General features: G+C 40.7%; 2 protein-coding genes across 5 annotated transcripts in view; one reads left to right on the top strand and one right to left on the bottom strand.

Moving 5' to 3' along the window:
* JMJD1C (jumonji domain containing 1C) overlaps positions 1 to 6,499 on the bottom strand; it is a 374,654-nt gene extending 368,155 nt beyond the window's left edge. For both annotated transcript variants that reach the window (XM_033208321.1, XM_033208324.1), the window contains exon 1: positions 5,190 to 6,499. The gene's annotated coding sequence lies outside the window, so the exon portion shown is untranslated. The remainder of the gene's footprint in view (positions 1 to 5,189) is intronic.
* The window catches only part of REEP3 (receptor accessory protein 3), a 104,918-nt gene continuing 88,261 nt past the window's right edge, over positions 4,789 to 21,445 (top strand). For 2 of the 3 annotated variants that reach the window (XM_033208329.1, XM_033208328.1), the window contains exon 1: positions 4,809 to 5,029. In XM_033208329.1, coding sequence (XP_033064220.1) covers positions 4,998 to 5,029 — 32 coding nt within the window. In that variant the 5' untranslated portion in view covers positions 4,809 to 4,997. Of the gene's footprint in view, positions 5,030 to 21,445 lie in introns of all 3 variants that reach the window. The other variant, XM_033208330.1, reaches the window with a different exon arrangement.

Below are 21,445 nucleotides of genomic sequence, written 5' to 3'. Positions count from 1 at the left end.
CTATTTTAAATAAATAGTAAAAGTACCTCAACTGTCTTAAACTAGATGTTACTCTGCCACTTAACATGGTTCAAACACAAAACCATATTTTACCATGAAGGAAAAACTAAAGCTTCTGTCTAAATCTTTAGTTGTTGTATTAAGGCTACTACTGGAAATGTATAAGAATCTCAGATAAGGTCAATTTCTTACTGTGTATGTTTCCCAGATCCAGCCATCACAGATGGATTTTACTTTTTGTGTTGTCAGCTAGTCACCGTCTTTTTCTACCAATACCTATAGTGAATACTTAATCAGAACCTAATCTTTTTATTCTATTGCTATCTGATCATTGTATTTTCAACATAATTTCCTTATCATTCAATTTCAATCTCTAAAGCCAAACTTAACCTCTGTTGTAACCATAATTCCATAAGCAGACTGCCTGAGAGAAAAGAGGTATTCACCTAGCAGCAGATAGAAAAAGAACAGCTTTCTTCTGTTAGGTCAGTATTCTTAAGATCCTCTCTCTCTCCCACTATTTTCTAAACAACTATGAAAGACAGACTCATTTAGTAATTTTAGCCTTTCTCCAGATAAATGTACTTTCTAGCTACTGAAAACTCTCTCCCAATAGAAATGGGAAGGTGACCTAGTATTCAGTCTCATTAGCATTCTCATTAATAATTACAAGGATCAGATATTATCTTTGTACCTTCTAATTCTGCTCTCACTACCTGCTCTCCTAGGTACTTTCCTACTCTCTGCTGCTCTGCTAATAAATGAACTCCTTTAACAGGCAGAAGATGCACATTCCACATATCTCCTAGGAAAACTAATATTTAAAAGAGAAAACAATGCTTTTAACAGTCTAATTACCCTTAGGTTTTAAAACCCCTTATGTTTGATCTTCCTAACAGTATCATCCCCATATTCAACAGGAAACATACAGTGTGATTTACCAAACATCACATTACTGGTAGTAGAACTAGGTCTCCTGTGAGAATGTCCTTTGCCCTAAATACACTGCCTTCCTCAGAGAAGAAAAGTGTCTTTGTAGAACACAATGAAGGATGTGCTTTATATAGCACAATGTACAAATATTAGTGATATATGTATAAAATCAAAATTAAGTTCAGTACTTAAAGAAATATCTTCTATATAAGAAATGATTTCAAACACACCAAAAACCCACAGTATAAAAGCTTCTAGGCAGAAGGTATTATATTTTCTTTTCTCCCAGTGCCCCAGCACCTTATCTTATACAGTGAAGTACTAATGGCCACCTTTTTTTTTTTTTTTGGAGACAGATTCTCACTCTGTCACCCAAGCTGGAGTGTACTGGTGCAATCTCAGCTCAATGCAACCTCCACCTCCCAGGTTCAGGTGATTCTCCTGCCTCAGTCTGCCGAGTAGCTGGGATTACAGGTGTGCACCACCATGTCCAGCTAATTTTTGTATTTTTAGTAGAGATGAGGTCTTGCCACGTTGGACAGGCTGGCCTCAAACTCTTGGCCCCAAGCGATCTGCCCTTGTTGGCTCCCAAAGTGCTGGGATTACAAGCATGAGCCACCGCAACCCAGCGTAACGGCCACTTATTTCTTAGTAGATCTCAACTATCTGCTAATAAATTTAGCAGATTTCTGTGTATCTGAGTCACAGTCCAATACACAGAAATTACAAACACACTCCACTAAAATCTGGGCACTTTTCATGAGAGACTCTTTGCAGATGAAGTCTTACTTTAGATAAACAGTTCTCAACCATATCAGACTCAATGTGCCCCTTGCATAAAATATTTTCCAACTTCTGCTTTACCACCCTGAAATAAAATAACAATATTCCTACAATTTCAAACAAATCCATATACCCTAAATAAGAATGGAAAAGAGATATGAAAATGATTTACAATAACATATATTTCGATGTGGGGCAAAACTACACTAGAAGACTTAAAGAAGTAACTAGTAGCTGAATATATCTATGAATGCAGAGCTGTTTGTGGTACAATTTTCCAAAACTGTAAACAACTCTTAGTCAAGTTGTGAACAAAACAATCTTCCTTCAGTTCACGTAACGGCTACATGTGGAAACAGACACTGGAAAATTCAGTTAAAATCATGATGTAAGATGGAGGTTCCAGGCTTTGATAATTACAAATATTACATCAATGTCAAGCAAGATATTCTTAAATCATGCAGGACATGGGGACACTTTGTTCAGCACTGTCCCACACCTCTCTAGCCTCCACTCAACAAACGCAAGTTGTTAGCTCCAATCATTACAACAATCTAAAAAATGCCTTCTAGTTTCCCCTTGGAGGGCAACACCGAGCTGCACCCATTGCCTTCAACACAATTCTGCTATCTATCCCAGTATAATGTAAAGAAGCTAGGGAAGCATGAATTAGATCTCCAGTTCTGTTACCAATGACCTGTGTGATCACTGGCCAATGAGATAACTTCTCTAAACCTCACTTTCCATGGTACCAAAAGGGAATAAACACTACCTGGCTTTTTAAGTTGTCAGAATGACTCAATGACGTGTACAGCACATGGTAGGTGGTTTCCAACCCATGGCCTATTGAGATGTGAAAAAAGGCACTGTTCCAGGTAAATAGAAAGCAAGCAGCAAAAAGTAACCTAAATGTGGAAGAAGCGTAAGATATAATAAGCATACAAAATAAAATTTAACGCACAGCAGTCCAGGGACATTTCAGAGAGCAGCCAGCAGTCCTACCTATCTCAGCAACCTCGGAAGGCATTAATGTGCTAGGATTAGCTGAAATAATTAATATTCACAATGATGATCTCCAAAGTAAAAAGGCAAGAAAGGCATACATTTTAAAGGGACTTCCAATGTATGTGGCTGAATTTTTTTTTAAATCTGATGCTTAAAGAGTGACTGTATTTCACAAATATTATTCAAATTTTTATTGGGCATTTACCCTATCTTAGGCTAGATAGTTGGAAAACACAAAGAAATCCAGTACACCACGTCTGTTCTCAAACATTGTGCCATTCAGTATATTAGACATGGTAGAGGCAGAATGACACAGATAAGAAATAGAAATTGAAGTAATAAATTATGGGGGCACAGACAAAATTAGGAATAATTGTCCCTGAGGAAAACCAAGGACGTCTTCATGGCATAGGCCATTGAAAAATGAGGGTTCTGATAGGTACAGAATGGGAAGCAAAGTGTTAAGGGAAAAATAAAATCTGGGCAAAAGCACTGAGCATGAAAATACAGATTGGTTCAGAGAAGAGAGGTAGGGAAAGGGTACATTAGGAGTTGGGGGTGAAGGTAGTGAAAGTAAAGGCTGTAAAGCTATTTCAGGACCTGTTCATGAAGGGATTTGAATGATATTCAAATTCATTTCAGTTTTATTGAACAAGAGAGTTCGCCAAAACGCTGGTGCTTATGCAGCACACCTGATCCTCAAATAACGCTGAATAATGACCAAAAATAAAAGATTCAGAGTAAATGCAAATTACTACTAAAATTCCTGAAATAAAAATATATAGCCTTGACATGAATTAATAAGCAAAAAGAACCTAATCCAACAGTAGAAAGTAGCTTCAGAGCTTGTTTCTTAAATAATGAAAATATTACCCAATTTACTGACTGAGAACTGAAAGAAATTTAGGATAATCTGTTGTGTCCTTTGATTGTCTTCCACGCAAGTCACATTATTTCCTAAATATATTATTTAGCAGTGCCTCACATCATCCCTAAAAGGCAAGAGACAGACTACAGTATTATTATCCCCTTTTTATCACAGGGAAACTGAGGAACAAGAAGACAAAATTATAGTATGGTCACAAAAGCCATCATATTTTCTAGGACTTTAATTAAAGGCTCCAAGCCTACATTTCATCCTTTATTCTTCACACCATCTGAATACTAGAATTATCTTTTACTATTGTCTTAATTGGAAAAAAGAAAAATACCTAAACCTTAAGATCATTTTCTCAATTTGCTACTGTCACAACAAAAAAAAAGTTTTAAAAGTCTACCCTTGAAATGATATTTGCAAGAACAGCAAGGTGTAAGCAGTAACCCAATCTCCAAAAAATATAGTTGTAAATCTTATAGCTGTAATATAGTCGTAAATCTTAAGACAGGTCAGGAATCCTAGACCCAGCCCTTACTTTGAACATCTGGCAGCCCTCAGGGAAATAATGGAGATTTGTGTCTGTAAAAGTCTTTGCAGATGCTCTGATGAAAAGGTGCCCTAAGAGGCCCAGAACAGTGGTATCACTACACTCACCACCGCAAACATGAAATCCTCCTCTGTCGCTCCCTGCCTTGCACCACGAGACTCGTGGCACACAAGGAGGCCTATGCAAGAACCTCTCGACATTTCCCTTAAAATGCGGTACTGTAAGGACGCCTTTGGTGCTGGGCCTCCGTAAACACTGAGGGTACCGGATGTGGCCAGGCACACCTCAAAGTCTTGGCTCTCCAAAACCAGGGCCTGGTCGAGAGTGTTTTATTGGACACCGGGTTCCTGCGAATATCTCACTTTTCACACAGGCACTGCCAATCCCTACCCTCCAGTACCCTTCCTCAGCTTCCTGCCCGACTCTTGCCGCGAGGTGGGCGCCCCAAAGAGCTAAGGAGGAGGGTAAGGTTGGTTAGAGCGCAAGGGCCAAGGCCGCGGCCGCGAGGCCGTCCAGCACGGGCTAGGGTCCTGCCGGTCCAGCCCCGGAGCCCGGCCGCCTGGCCCCGGCCCTGGCCTGGGCCAACGCGCCGCCGCCGCCGCCTATCAGCGGAGCGCAGGGGCGGGGCTGGCCGGCTCGGCGGCCGGGCCGGCGGGCGGGGGCGGGCGGGGGACCGACCGCCTCGCAGCCCAGGCCGCCGCGCGCGCACACACCGGGCCCGGCTCCCGAGGGCGCCAGCGCGGCCCCGGGGAGCGCGAGGAGCCGGCGAAGCGCGCGGCCTGCCGTTGGCGGCCTGGTCCACAGCGCTCTGCGCCCACCCGCCCCGGACGTGGGGCCCAAGCCCCCGTGAAGATGGTGTCCTGGATGATCTCCAGAGCCGTGGTGTAAGTGCCGCTCACGGCGCCCTGCAGCCGGCGCGAGGCCCAGGGGAGGTGTGGGAAGGGGAAGAAGCCGAGAGGAAAGGGAAGGCCTGGGCCTGGGCGGGGACGGGGTGGCCCAGCCTCGGGCCTGCCGTGGGGCCGGGGGAGCCCTCGGCCTCCTCACCTTGGTCCACGTCGCTGCGGGGCTCCCTGCGGCGGCCGAGGGCCTAGCTGCGGCGACTGCGGCTGCGACGACGGCGGCAGCTGTGGCGCTGCTCGGCTGCGTGCGGCGCGGCGCCCCTGCTCCGGCGGCGCTGGGTGGGCAGACGCTCAGGGCAGGCGGCGCGCGCTCCCCGCTTCTGCTCCCCGCGCAGCGCGGCACCGCCCTGCAGGCCCGGGAGCGGCGCGCCTCGCAGCTGCTCCCTGCGCAGGCTCCGCAGACGCCGAGCGCGGGAGGCTCCGCGATCCTCCCGAGGATGCGGCGGCAGTGCCGAGCCTTTGTATCCCGCGACTGATGCGTTGCGGTGTCTCTCTTGGAGGCTGATTGCCATTCGGTCACGTGTGGTAGGAGGAGAGATTTGTCTAAAAACCCGAGACTGCTCCCAGTCCAGGATCCCTGGGAAGGGTCCTAGTTGTCCCAAGATTTGCAGCTTACCGAGAAAGGTGACACCCGGCTGCTCGCCTAGATCCCCGAATTCGGCCCTGTCTTGGCGGAAATATTTGCTAAGTGATTGAAAGGCTGCAGGTGCCTGTTGCCTTTGTTCAAATTACCGGTTCATTTCATTGTTCTCCTACCAACAAGTGCTACAGGTCTGTAAGAAAAAAAAATTCCTTGAGTTGTGATGTTAATCGTGTAAATGTATTTGAATACAATTTAAACTGATTTTCTCTCATCCTCCCCATTTTACCCCCTCTCCGATTTAAAAAAAAAAAAAAAGTCACCAAGTAAACAATGACGTAGTTACAGCTAGGGTCTGTGAATTCATTATTCATCTCTGTAGTAGTGTTATCTCAGAAGGTTTCATAAAGGTATATGAAAAAATGTTTATGTGAGGGGGCAGACTTCTCTGATTAGCTTTAGAATTTCGGAAAAATAACATTACCAGATTTTGTTGTTGTTGTTAAAAGGAGCTAAATTTTCTGAGTTTGGGGTTTATTTTGTTTGGAAGTGAATTACTAGTCCTATTTAATCAGATTTGCAGCACAGCATTCAAAATTTTTCATTTGATTAAATTGCAAAGTTTCTAGTTTTAAAGCCTCAGAGCTTCCTGTGTTCCCCTGTACAAAACTAAAAATCAAGATATAAACAAAAGGATACCGCAGATGCCTTCGGATTGTTTTTTAGCCTTTATCCTGGCCTCTCTTTTGAGTCTGTCATTTACCTAATCCAAGCATACCTTTCTTGACCTAGTAGATGTCTATCAACTGTTGTGTCCACACCTAGAAAATCAAGTGCCCTATTAAGAAGCTGTACTTTACAAAAAAAAAAAAAAAAAAAAAGCCTCTGGATTTCTTTGACCAGTTCTTCAACTGACAGAAAATTGTGAAGCACTTTTAGACTTTTGTTTTTCATAATTGACAATACAAACGTCTGTTCTAGGTGCTACCTATAACACAAAGGTCAGTAACACGTAGTTGATCATGGTCATTGACAGTTTGGGTGCACAGATATCTGCAGTACAGGTCCAAATGTCAACTCTTATAAAAGTTACACCCAGTTGAATACCCAGTGTTGGACAAGGAAGGGATATCTGGTTGAGAAAAAGAAAAGGCAAGGGAAATTATGTTTCAGATGGGCCTTAAAGAATAGACCGGCCCAGTGGAGTGGCTCACACCTGTAATCCTAGCACTTTGGGAGACCAAGGAGGGAAGATTGTTTGATCGCAAGAGTTAGAGACCAGCCTAGGCAACAGAGCAAGACCTTGTCTCCATAAAAAACGAAAAATTTAATTAGCCAGTCACAGTAGCTCACACCAGTTATCCCAGCTACTCGGGGACTGAGGTGGGAGGATCGCTCAAATCCAAGAGGTCAAGGCTGCAGTGAGCCGTGATCATGCCACTGCACTCCAACCTGGGCCACAGAGTGAGACGGTGCCTCAAAAAAATAAAAAAGAATGGACAGAATCGAGGCAGCCAAAGATGAAAAAGGAAAGGATTCCAGATATAGGGACCATCGTGAGCCAAAGCCCAGAGGAGGAAAAGCCGAGATTAGTTACAGTGGGCGTGAGGGACTCGGGTGGGGAAAAAGCAAGCTGGAAAGATAGCCTGGGGTGTGTTTTCAAGAAAGAAGGGGTGAATGTTATAGGGCAGCAACAGCTTTGCTTTGGAAGATTCTCTGCCCTTCTGTGAAATGATTGGCAGTGGAGACCTGGAAGACAAGGAGACTCCTTAGGAGGCTCCCTAACTGGAGAGAGGGGATTAAAGCCTCTCTGCAGTTAAAGTGCTTGAGCTACAGAATGTAGGGTTTGAGGCTAAAGACAGGGAACAATAATGTGAGGAAGATAAATGTCACAAAAAGAAACGTGTTTCTCAAGTGTCAGGAACCATTATTTTGTGAGCCATTAGCACATTAGAAAGCACACTTGTCAGAGAATATAAACATCATTCTATTTTTCTTCTTTACTCAGTTTCTCTCTCTAAAAATGAAAGCGCAGTCACAGGATCTACACAAACTTGGAAACCTTTTTCACACCAGGAGGTAGAATTTACTTGATTCTTTCTAACCTACTGAAACAACCACCTCCTCCTGAGCAAGATCAGACCCTTCTCTCGACATGAACCTCTGGTAGCATGGGCAGGGAACCTCAATAACCAGAGCACCCTGTATGTAGAAGTACTTTGTCCCCAGATCCTGCACTTTAACACCGGAGAAATTAGCCCTGGACACCACTCTTTTTTTTATTTTTTATTTTTTTTCTTGAGACAGAGTCTCTCTCTATCGCCCAGGCTGGAGTGCAGTGGCGTGATCTCAACTCACTGCAACCTCCACCTCCCAATTCAAGCAATTCTTATGTCTCATGCCTCACCCGCCCAAGTAGCTGGGACTACAGGCGCGTGCCACCACGCCTGGCTGATTTTTTTGTATTTTTAGTAGAGACAGGGTTTCACCATATCGGTCAGGCTGGCCTCCTGGCCTCATGATCCGCCAACCATGAGCCACTGCACCTGGCCCTGGATACCACTCTTTACAGCTGTGTGGTCTTGGGCAGCATGCTAAACCCTTCTGAGCTTCAGTCTTCTTGCCTTTAAGTGATTATAATAAATACCACACGAGACTGTTGTAAAGAAAATTAGCTGGGCGTGATGGCGCACAGCTGTAGTCCTGACTAGTAGGGAAGCTAAGGCACTAGAATCACTTGAACCCTGGAGGGAAAGGTGGCAGTGAGCTGAGATCGTACCACTGCACTCCAGCCTGGGCAACAGAGCAAGATTCTGTCTCAAAAAAAAAAAAAAAAAAAAGACTGTTGTAAGATTAAATTAGTTTAAAACGTGCAAGTGTGGTGCTTGGCATTGAGTGTGCACTGAAAACGTAATAGATATATAGATAGCTTTTTTATGAGGGAAGTGAGTAAAATGGTGTAGGAAGAAATATCACTGGATTGTTATCAAGAAACTTGGAATTCAGAACTGGCTTTGGTTACCTTAACCAGCTGAATGACCCTGAGGCAGTCTCTTGCTGATTATAGACCTTGGTTCTATTTCTCAGAGGAGGCAAAGAGATGTGATAACCCCCAAGCAAATCTTTTGTCCAGCCTTAGCATTCTGTGATGATATGAAAGTATTTTTCCATTACTTACAGTCTGTTCAAACTCAGCTTACTTTAACATCACAGGCAAGATTGACAGATTAGTTACCAATTTTTTTTTTTTTTTTTTTTTTTTTTGAGACAGAGTCTCACTCTGTCGCCCAGGCTAGAGTGCAGTGGCCGGATCTCAGCTCACTGCAAGCTCCGCCTCCCGGGTTCACGCCATTCTCCTGCCTCAGCCTCCCGAGTAGCTGGGACTACAGGCGCCCGCCACCTCGCCCGGCTAGTTATTTGTATTTTTTAGTAGAGACGGGGTTTCACCGTGTTAGCCAGGATGGTCTCGATCTCCTGACCTCGTGATCCGCCCGTCTCGGCCTCCCAAAGTGCTGGGATTACAGGCTTGAGCCACCGCGCCCGGCCTTTTTTTTTTTTTTTTGAGACGGAGTTTTTCTCTTGGTGTCCAGGCTAGGGTACAGTGGCACAATCTTGACTCACTGCAATTTCCGCCTCCCGGGTTCAAGCAGTTCTCCTGCCTCAGCCTCCCAAGTAGCTGGGATTACAGGCATGTGCTACCACGCCCAGCTGATGTTTGTATTTTTAGTAGAGACGGGGTTTCACCATGTTGGCCAGGCTGGACTTGAACTCCTGACCTCGGGTGATCCTCCTGCCTTGGCCTCCCAAAGTTCTGGGATTACAGGCATGAGTAGTTACCAATTTTTAAGGGATAGTAGTTTGAGATTACCATTGATGTTCCATTCATATATGATATCCGCACTTCACCTTTTGAAACATGACTCTCATAAGTTGAGGGAAATTCAATTTTTCCCCTAACTTTTCTTAATTTGTTTTTATGATGTAGCATTGTGATTAAGATCAAGATTAAAGCCAGATTGCCAAATTCAACTATTAGCTCTGCCATTTATGCATCATAACCTACCCCACGCGTTTAAATACATTAATATATGTAATGTCCATAGTCCAGCATCTGGCACATAGTAAGCATTCCGTAAATGCTAGTAGTAGTTATCAGAAAAACGAAAAACATGCTCTCCTAAAATCCCAGCATGCTGAATGTTTAAAGTATCTTCAATACACATTTTTTGTTTCAATCACTTTGTGTGTAGGTAACATAATTTTCATTAGAGTATAGTAAAAATGTTATAGTATTCTTTATTATATTGTAAGCATGTTCTATGTTGCTCTGAAATCTTATAAGCATCTTCTATGTTACTATAAAATCTTATTTAATATCTTCTGTTTGATCAGGCCAGTATTATTTTCTTAGCCATTCATCTACTTGTATTTAATTTTACATTTAGATAATTTCTAATATTTCATTATAAGTAATGCTGCAATGCGATTATAATGCTATAATGGACATTATATATACTTCTTTTGAAGTACGTATTTCTTTGGGGTAAAAATACAAGAGAAATATTTCTGAGTCAAACACTGAATATTTTTATGATCATTGATATGAATTGCCAAATTGCTTTCTAAAAGAGTATTAATATTTTACATTGCTAGCAGCAATGTATGAGTACTTTCTTTATCACAATGTAGCCAGAATTGGAAGTTTTAATTTTTTAATACTTTACCAATAAATATAGCTCATTGTTTTCTTTTGTATTTTATTTATCAGCACGGTTGAATGCTTGTCCAGATTTTTATTAACTATATATATTGTGCATATAGTATGTATATACTTTGCCCTTTTATCTCTTGGTTAGTTGATAATTTACTTGTTTTGTCTGAGCTTTTTACATAATAAAGGAATTAACCTTTATTGCATGTGATATTTCATGCAAATGTGTTTCTCAATCTAATTTCAGTTTTCTTTTAGGTATTTTATTCTTGGTTGCATAGAGAGTTTATAGTTTTAATATAGTTTGCCTTGTTTGTTTTTCATTTTGTGATTTCTTGATCATTTCTAAATGTAAAATTAGGTACTACAGATATTTGATAAGTACTTTCTTATGTAGAATTGGATTAATTTGTAGACTTCCTTTTTAATTCTATGTATCTCGATTTCCCTTTTTACAATGATAATACTTTTTTTTACCTTAATTTAATTGTCTGGCAGTACTCGTAAAACCCACAATTACTTTTCTCTAACTGATCGTCTTCATTTATATTGGATGCTATAATGGATATCTTCAGAGACTAAATTACACACCTTAAAAACCATACTTCAGCAGTTTCCCCCCTTCTTTTCAGCTTCATCTCTTTTTTTCCTCCTCTACTAGATCTTTCTCAACAGCATACCAACGTGCTATTATTTCTCTCACCTTAAAAAAAATCTTTTAACCTACTATACTTTTCATCTTATCACCCCAGTTCTCTCTGTCTCTTTAAAGCAAAATTTCCTCAAAAGAATAGTCTAAGCCAGGCACAGTGGCTCACGCTTGTAATCCCAGCACTTTGGGAGGCTGAAGCGTGCAGATCGCCTGAGCCCAGGAGTTCGAGCCCAACCCAGGCAACCTGGTGAAACCCCATCTCTACAAAAAATACAAAAATAAATAAAAAATAAAAATTAGCTGGATGTGGTGGTACATGCCTGTAATCCCGACTACAATGGATGCTGAAGTGGTAGAATCACTTGAGCCTGGGATGTTGAGGCTGCAGTGAGCCATGAGCATGCCACTGCACTCCAGCCTGGGCAAAAGAGTGAGACCTTGTCTCAAAAAAAAAAAAAGAAAAAGAATTTAAAAAAAAAAAAAAAGTCTGTACACCATCTTCAGTTTCTTTCCTTCAGGGTACTCTGGAACCCATACGTTTAGACTTTTCTCTCCTTCCACTCCACTAAAATTGCCCTTCTCAGATCAACAGTGACCGCCACTTGGCCGAATTGTTTAGTCCTCATCTGACTTAGCAGCAGCTTTTGATACAATTGCTCACTTTCTGTTGAAGTATTTTCTTCACTTGGTTTCCAAGAAACCTTGCTTTTTTTTTGGTTTCTTTGTAACTCACCGGCCACTCCCTTCTCAGCCTACCTGGCACATTTCTCCACGTTCCCTGACTTCTTGAAGTTGTTAAAGTTGGCATGTCAAGGGGATCAGTCCTTAGACCATTTTCTCTTTTCTATTTGTAGTCCTTTAAGGATTCCCATTAATTTACATTTCCAACCCAGATCTCTCTGCTGAACTCTGTGATCATATTTTCAGCTGCGTTCTTCACTCCACTTGGAAACACCTGAAAGTCAGGCCGAACTTAAGACATCCAAAACTAAGCTCTTGAGCTTCCTTCCCCATCTGGCTCCTTTGGCAGCCTTCCCCCACTCTGTTAATGCCAGCTCCACCTTCTAGCAGCTCAGGCCAAAGACCTTGGGATCATACCATCCTTGATTCCTCTCTTTTTCTAGTTCCCTACATTGATCAAATCCGCAAGTCTTGTTGACTCTGCTTTCAAAATAGATCCTGTACTCACCACTTTTACATATACCATTCTAGTCCAAGCCAACATCATCTCTGAAATGTGTTGTAGTAGCATAGCCTCCTGTGTCTGCCCCTGTCCCTCCTCCACAGCAGCCAAAATAGTCCTGTTGAAACCCAGGTCAAGTCATGTGACTCATCTGCTTACAACCCTCTGATGACTTCCTCCCTCACTCAGGAAAGCCAAGTCCTTTTGATGGTCTACAAACAGGAAATGATCTGGACTTTTTTCCATCTCAAACCTTTGTCTCTACCTGCCCGCTGCCGTTGTTAACTCCAGCCACAGTGGTCTCTGGACTCCTCTAACACACCTCTTACCTGAGAGCCTGGGCACTTGATGGCCCCTGCCTCAGTGCACTTCCCACTGATACCCTCCTGCCTCATTCCCTCACTTCCTTCAGGTGTTCACTTTGTCAGTGACACCAGCACTCCTGCTTTCCTTCCCTGCTCCGTTGTCTGTAGTATTTGATACTGCACTTCTTTAATCTATCATCTGTCTTCTCCAACTAGAAAATAGTCTCCTTGAGGGAGGTCTTTTCTCTGATATGTTCATTGCACATAAAAGAAGCTCAATGAATATTTTCTGCAGTAAGAGAATGAAAATAATGAATGTGAACTATAAATTACAGAACTATTGATAGTAAATATTATGCCTCATGAATTTGGGGACTGCCTTTTTTCCCTCCTCCAGAGCTTATTTCACAATTAATTTTTCTCATGAAAGCTGCAGTGAATGAATTATTTGGAAAGAGAGACTGAAAGGATTGCAGCATTGAATAAAAGTTTTTTTCACTAATGAGCCTCTTTCCAGACACACTTATTCCAGATAGGGAAAAGAGAAAAGGCTCTGCATTTGTGCTGTTACTAAAAACAACCTCTTTAAGCCTTGGTAACCTAGCTAAAATTGTTTTGGAGATAGATAGGGAAGTAGGATTGGATACCTTAACAAATATAGGAAAGAAAATAGAATTATATGACTGGAAGTGAATGTCATTCTTTTATTTATTTAATTTATTTATTTTAGAGACAGGGTTTCACTCTGTTACCCAGGCTGGAGTGCAGTGCAGTGACATGATCCTAGTTCACTGGAGCCTCAAACTCCTGAGCTCAAGCAATCCTCCCACCTCAGCCTCCCAGGTAGCCAGGACTAGAGGCATGCGCTACCACACCCAGCTAATTTTTTTGTTTTACTTTTGTAGAGGTGGGCATCTTGCTATATTGCCCAGGCTGGTCTCTAACTCCTGACCTCAAGCATTCCTACCACCTTGGCCTCCTAAAGTGCTGGGATTACAGGTTTGAACCACTGCCCCAGCCATGAATGTCTTTTTTTTTTCTTTTTTCTTTTTTTTTTTTTTTTTTTTGAGACTGAGTTTCGCTCTTGTTGCCCAGGCTGGCATGCAATGGCGCGATCTCGGCTCAATGCAACCTCCACCTCCTGGGTTCAAGCAATTCTCCTACCTCAGCCTCCCGAGTAGCTGGGATTACAGGTGGCCACCACCATGCCCAGCTAACTTTTGTATTTTTTGTAGAGACAGGGTTTCACCATGTTGGCCAGGCCGGTCTCGAACTCCTGACCTCAGGTGATCCACCTGCCTTGGCCTCCCAAAGTGCTGGGATTACAGGCGTGAGCCATCGCACCCTGACGAATGTCATTTTTATATTCATCTTTGCTATAATATAGCAAGAGAATATACCATTTGTTAGGGTATATGTTTATTAAGTTTATGATAGGATTAACGAAAAACATCCTAATTTTTTTTTGTTTGTTTTTGTTTTTGGTTTTGGTTTTTTTTGAGACGGAGTCTTGCTCTATCGCCTGGGCTGGAGTGCAGTGGCCCGATCTCAGCTCACTGCAAGCTCCGCCTCCCGGGTTCACGCCATTCTCCTGCCTCAGCCTCCGGAGTAGCTGGGACTACAAGTGCCCGCCACCTCGCCCGGCTATTTTTTGTATTTTTAGTAGAGACGGGGTTTCACCGAGTTAGCCAGGATGGTCTCGATCTCCTGCCCTCGTGATCCGCCGGTCTCGGCCTCCCAAAGTGCTGGGATCGCAGGCTTGAGCCACCGCGCCCGGCAGAAAAACATCCTAATTTTTAAATCCCTATGGAAGTTTGAGGGCAGTCACAAATATGAGTGATATTTTTCTTCCTTTATATGTGCTTTAAATTTTTTAACTGATTGTAAAATCTCAATGATATCTAAAATATTTTCTTTCAATTAAGTTAAGGTAGTTTTTGTCTTTACCATTTTTTATGAGATCCATATGTGAATAGCTTATATGTTCATGAGTTGTATCTAAGAATAAGATATTTACATTGCTGTTAGACAATGAGAAATAAATAGGAACAATGATGTTTTCAAGAAAATTGAAAAGTTGACATTTAAAAAATGTATGTAGGAAATGCCCTGTAAGAGGTCATCTTTTCTATCTTCTTTCATTAAGAAAGAAAACACGTTCTAAACTATTGGGTCTTGTTTTCACTGCATGGGCTAGAACTTCCAACAAGATTCCTTTATTAGCCTGCATTTCAGAAACAATTTGCTTTTGTCCATTTTTTGTTACTGCTGCTCTGTTAGCTATTTCTTTTTCTACTATATTTTAAACCCTTTTAGGATGGAGATTTTTATATTCTGTACTTTTGGTATAGATGAAACTGTTCAAATAAATGGTATATTACAACAACAGTGGCATAAATGAGTATTTTAAATATCTTAAAAGAAGTATATTATTGTTTTGATCATTTCATGGAAAAAGATTACTGTTGATTCATAACAGAACATGAGCTTACCTTTATGTCATTGATTACACATTTGCACTAAACTAATCCTTTCATACAACTTTTGAGATAAATGAGGTTAAAGATAAAAATTTTTGTTATAAAATTTTTCATGTTTACAAAACTTAACTGTTAAGGGTTTATGCATACTTATCTGTATTACTGAAGTAAATTTACCAGTTTCGGTCATGTTGTTATATTTACAGAGGCCACTATGACTGAAAGTCACTAAAATACTGTGAACAGGGAAAACAGTAGCAATCAGGATGGAATTATCCAACAGTGGTTAGAGATTATTTTATGTAATGAGCAGACCAGCTAACGTTAGAATGTTATATAGCCATTCATAATTATTTTCAAAGTACTTTTCATTTCATTTGAAGATCCTTTTAATATGTCACAGTTTCTTGACTTCAGCATTATTCATATTTTTGAGTGGATAATTCTCTGTTGTGAGAGACTGTCCTATGCATTGTGGGATGGTTAGCAGCATCCACCAGTTATGACAGCCAAAAATGGCTCCAGATATGGAATTGACATATGTCACCTAGTGGGCAAAACTGCCACTGGTTGGGAACCACTGTGTTAAGTAAAAAGGGAAGAAAATAAATATATGGAGAGGGCATGAGGCTAAAAACGGTACTGTCCCATATGGTTACTTGTGGCTATTTAAATGTAAATTAATTAAAATTAAATTTCTCAATACACTAGCCATATTTCAAGTGCTCAGTAGCTATGTGAATGCTTATCTTATTCTGTGCTACCTTGCTGGGCAGCATAAAAATAGAACATTTTCATCATCGCAGAGTTCTGTTGAAGTGATCCCTTACAAGATATAGTCTGCCCAGCATCTCCACCTGAAAATGGCTGTGCTATTTTCTATTTGCTGCTTCTATGTATTTTATGAGAGAAATTCTATAATGATATTTGGAAATTCACAAGTATCTTAGGATAGCTCTGGCTTAAGAATTTTCTATATAAAAATACTGTTGCTACTTGTAGAAAATAAATTACTGTTGCTGATCAATCTGTCACAATATTTTTTATTATTTCAAAATTCCTATTTTCATGTTTACAGAGAATTTCTAAAAATTAATGAAAACTACTGATATAGTACCCTTTGAAAATTTTTTTGTACTCATATATTCTGCACATCAGGTATTATATTCCGTATTTTTTAGCCTGTAAATGAAGTATGACTTACAAGTTATAGTTTTCCTGGTCTTAGAATTTATTAAGACATTAGGATTGGAATACAGAGCTGAAGGTTATCACTATGTTGCTTTTCTTAACAACAGCGTAATTGACTCTGTGGAATCAAAACTATCAAGCAAGTCATAAAAGTAAAAGTCATAGGACAAATCTAAGCAAAATAGGTTTATGCTAACCAATAATTCAAAACATAATCTTAGGAAATATTCAGATATATTAATACGGAGAGCATTAACACTTTCAAGTAATGATGTGTTCATTTTAGGAAAGATTTATTTTCACAAACAAAGCATTCTGCTATGGAAATTTCATTAACTTTTTATTTTTATTTATTTATTTTTGAGACAGAGTCTTGCTCTTTCGCACAGGCTGGAGAGCAGTGGCACCTGCCTCCCAGGTTCAGGCAATTCTTTTGCCGCAGCCTCCCGAGTAGCTGGGACTACAGGTTGTGCCACCATGCCCAGCTAATTTTTGTATTTTTAGTAGAGACAGGGTTTCACCATGTTGGCCAGGCTGGTCTTGAACTCCTAACCTTGCCATCCACCCGCCTTGGCCTCCCAAAGTGCTGGGATTACAGGCGTGAGCCACCGCGCCCAGCTCCTCATTAACTTTTGATAACGTCACATTTCTAGGAAATGTATGAGTTGGTGGGGCTGATACAGCAAAGTACCACAAACTGGGTCGCTTACACAACTGATGTTTATTGTCTCACAGTTCTGGAGTCTAGAAACCAAGACCAAAATGTGGACAGGATTGGTTTCTTCTGAACCTGAGGGCTGTGGGGCAGAATCTGCTCCGTGGGTCTCCCTGAGCCTCCGGTGGTTTGCTGGCCATCTTTGAGTTGTAGATGCATCACCCTGATCTCTCCCTTCATCTTCATGTGGTGTCCTCCCTTTGTGCATGTCTCTGTGTCCAAATTTTCTCTTGTTATGAGGGAACAAGTCATATTGAATTAGTCATATTGGACACCCTAATTAGCTCATTTTAACTTGATTACTATCTCTGTACAGACCCTATCTCCAAATACAAGGTCACATCCTGACCTTGTAATGGGTAACGTCTCCAACATACATGATGGGGAGGGGGGCACAATTCAGTCCCTAACAATCTCTTTTTCATATCCTGAGAAAATTAACGTGCCAAGGAACAGTTTTAGGGATTGGATTAGAAAAGGAGAAAAAAAGCTGGACGCAGTAGCACAGGCCTGTAATCCCAGCACTCTGGGAGGCCGAGGCAGGTGGATCACGAGGTCAGGAGATTGAGACCATCCTGGCTAACACCATGAAACCCCGTCTCTACTAAAAATACAAAAAATTAGCCGGGCATGGTGACTGGCGCCTATAATCCCAGCTACTCGGGAGGCTGAGGCAGGAGAATGGCGTGAACCCAGGAGGCGGAGCTTGCAGTGAGCCGAGATCGTGCTACTGCACTCCAGCCTGGGCGACAAAGGGAGACCCCGTCTCAGAAACAAAAAAAAAAAAAAAAAAAATAAAGAAAAAAAATCTGGAGTTCCAGACAAGCCTGGGCAACATGGTGAAACCCTGTCTCTACAAAAAGTACAAAAATTAGCCGGGCATGATGGCATGAGCCTGTAGTCCCAGCTGCTCAGAAGGCTGAGGTAGAAGGATCCCTTGAGCCCAGGAGGTAAAGGCTGCAGTGAGCTAGGATCGTGCCACTGTACTCCAGCCTGGGCAACAGAGCGAGACCCTGTCTCATAAAAAAGAAAAGGAGAAAAAAAGTCTGACTAACTGTCTTAATATAATTTTAGAGTCTTCACATGGGGAAGGGGGACAGATTTTTCTGTTACTGTGAAACCAAGGTTAAAGGTAGATCTTATAAGGAAGCCAGTTTTATTCCATATATTGAGGAAAACTTTATAACATCTAAAATTGTTCAACTTTGAGACTGCCAACCTCATGATTGCAGTGGCATAAGGTAGGGTAGAACCATCACTAGAGGCATAAAGGTAGGGTAGAACCCTAGTTGAAGATCTTAAACTATACTTCTTTTATGCTTCCCATGGCGGATCAGAGATAAAATTTGGAATGCACTTTCACCAAAACTGTGAAGTGGGCAAACTGACTCTGTTTAACCTTGGAGAGGCCCACAGGAACCACAAGCCTAGTCATTCTTGAGAGTTGACATAAAGAAAGTGCAGATGTGGAAATAAAATAGAATATTTGGTGATACTTGCCTAATGGATACCATTATTGTCATGATCAGTTCTTCACTGCTTTGTGGCTGTGGTCTTTATTTTCTGCTTAGGGAGCTGATCAGTCTCAGTATTGCTGAACACACTTCCAAGTTATTCATTCAGTATTTTTTATTTGCATTATATTTTTAGCTATTAATTTTCATCAACCATATTTTTTTCTGGTTTTCTGAAATATAGAGACTTTCTGTTTTAACTTTGTGTACCTAAGTTAATTTTGCAAATAGAAATGATAATGATTTTAGGATGTTTAATGGATTGTGAGTGAATAAAAGGACTCTATAAAGATATACCTGTAAGTCCACATGAGAGAGCCTTGGAAGTATGTAAATCTTTTTTTGTTTTGTTTTTTTTTTGTTTTTTTTTGAGACAGAGTCTGGCTCTGTCTCCTAGGCTGGAGTGCAGTGGCGTGATCTTGGCTTACTGCAAGCTCCGCCTCCCAGGTTCAGGAAACTCTCCTGCCTCAGCCTCCCAGGTAGATGGGATTACAGACGCCCACCACCATGCCAGCTAGTTTTTTGTGTTATTAGTAGAGACAGGGTTTCACCATGTTGGCCAGGCTGGTCTCAAACTCCTGACCTCAGGTGATCTGCCCACCTCGGCCTCTCAAAGTGCTGGGATTACAGACATGACCCACCGAGCCTGCCCTGGAAGTATGTAAATCTTAAAGAACCTGAAAATATTAAGGTGTGAAATAAAGTTATATGAGAAAAATAGTCTGAAAGTTCTGTGTAGAGATATTCTAAAAAAAATCTGATCTTTCCTTGCCAAGTAAAAATGAGAAATTTACATTGGAAATAAACTTTTTTGTCCACAAAGATTATGCTTATTATGACAAAATAATTCCTAAGAATTTCTAGATCTTATGTCTTGAAGTATTATTATTTTTTGTTTTTTTATTTGTTTTTTAGAGACAGGGTCTTGTCTCTGTTGCTCAGGCTGGAGTGCAGTGGCACAATCATAGTTCACTGTAACCTCAAATCCCTGGACTCCAGTGATCCTCCTGCTTCCGCCTCCTAAGTAGCTAGAACTGTAGGCACACATCACCACACACAGCTAATTTTTTATTTTTTGTAGAGATAGGGCCTTGCTATGTGACCCAAACTGTTCTTGAACTCTTGGCCTCAAGTGATCCTCCTTCCTTGGTCTCCCAAAGTGATGGAATTACAGGCATGAGCGACTACAACCAGTTTTGAATATTTTATGTAGTAAATGGGATGCGAATACTGCCTTGTTTCAATTGGTTTCCTGTAAGTTTAAGATACAGCTGTGTTGTCTCCCTGTAAATCTGTACCCAGTTGCCTCAGATTTTTGCTGGTGACCAATTCTTACAGTGCTTTAACTGAAATAGCTCACCTAAAACTAGGATCAGAAAAATATAGGATAGTAAACCGTTTTAAGAGTAATGGTTACAACAGAGACCTTGAGTTCCTGAATGACTGAGAAATATAAAGGAAATACTGAAAATGAAATGACCTATAACCCTGCAAGTGACACTGCCTAGACACACTTTTTTTAAGTGTGTGATGAGGGCAGGAACTGTATGAGAAAGGAAAGCAGTCAGTTTTTTCCTTTGAGGACTTCAATTATGCTCTCCCACTTCAAAGTATGCCATCAATGTCACTTGGCCTCTCTTTTATTCTTTCCTCACCTTTATCTCTGGGTTTTTCTTTTTCCTTCATTCTCAATAAAAGTAGAAAGAGAATGGTATGGTCTCTGTCATATGAAGAAAAATAATAATTTTTAAAGATTAGAAATATAATCTATTGTTTCCAAACTAATAGAAGAGAGGAAAGGAGGCTAAAGAGATACAGAAGGCCAAAATAAAGGGGTCAAGTAGGTGAGAGAGATATAAGGGGAAAAAAGATGGTAGAAATGGGTTCAAATATATCAATAATAACAATAAATGTCAACAGATTATATCTTCCTGTTAAAAGACAGACTAAAATGCTGGAGGGAAAAGAACTATAAAGTATAAAACATGATTGAAAGATAAAAGGATATCTGAATAAATGTATAGTTTATGTTAATCGGTCAATATTAATTAATGATTATCAGTTCTCCTAAAACATCTTTAAATTTAATGGAATTTCAACAGGATTTTTATTGTTGTTTTCATGGAACCTGATAGGCTAATTACCTATAAAGTTCATATGAAAGAGTAAAAGCCCCAGAATCAATAAGACAACTGTAAAGAACAAGGAATAAAGACTTCCACTATTACGTATCATGATTTATTATAATGTAGGAATTAATGACAGTGTAGTATTGTTGCTGTGATTGACAGTAGACTTAATAGAACATATAACAAATCCAGAAATTAACCCAAGCTTGCAAGGAATCTGATATGACAGTGGTAGAATTCAAAATCAATGGGAAAGTATAGCTAACTTAATAAATAGTGTTGGGATAATTGGTTATCTCTCAGAAAAAAAAAATAAAAAATAAAGATCTTTACCTCACAGCAGACTCAAAAATAAATCTTAAGTGTATTATCTGCCCAAGTGTAAAAACTACAGCACTTAAACTTTTGGAAGAAAAGGTAAGAGAATATCACAATTTGTTAGAGAAGAATTTTTCAGACCCTACAACAAACCATAGAGGAAGCAACAGATACGTTTGTCTACATGTTTTATAGCCTACCATGTATCCGATGCTCATTCTGCGTCTAGCATTATTCTAAGCAGTTTCAAACTAATTTGTTTCTGTCTCACAACCATCTTCATGATACAGGTACTGCTGTTATGTTCATTTCACCAATGAGAAACCTCAGGCTTAGAAATGTGAAATAACTTGCCCAAAGTGGTCACACAGCTGCCAAGTAGCAAAGCTATATGGCAGTCTAGCTCCGGACATAGACCCTAATGTGCTATAATTTACACCTGTTATTTTAAGTCCTCCTTGTTGAGATAGAATTTATATACAATAATTTCTATGTGTTTCATCAAATGTGTACACTCACATATCACCCTATCGAGATTCAGTTTATATTGTCCACAATGGTGGTTGAATGTCCATTTCCATTAGATGCACCATTCCTGATAAAAATTTTATCTCTGTGTGAAA

Source organism: Trachypithecus francoisi, unplaced genomic scaffold, assembly GCF_009764315.1.
Source record: "Trachypithecus francoisi isolate TF-2019V2 unplaced genomic scaffold, Tfra_2.0 Lachesis_group9, whole genome shotgun sequence".
NCBI classification, from domain to species: domain Eukaryota; kingdom Metazoa; phylum Chordata; class Mammalia; order Primates; family Cercopithecidae; genus Trachypithecus; species Trachypithecus francoisi.
This window is presented reverse-complemented; position numbering and strand designations above follow the sequence as displayed.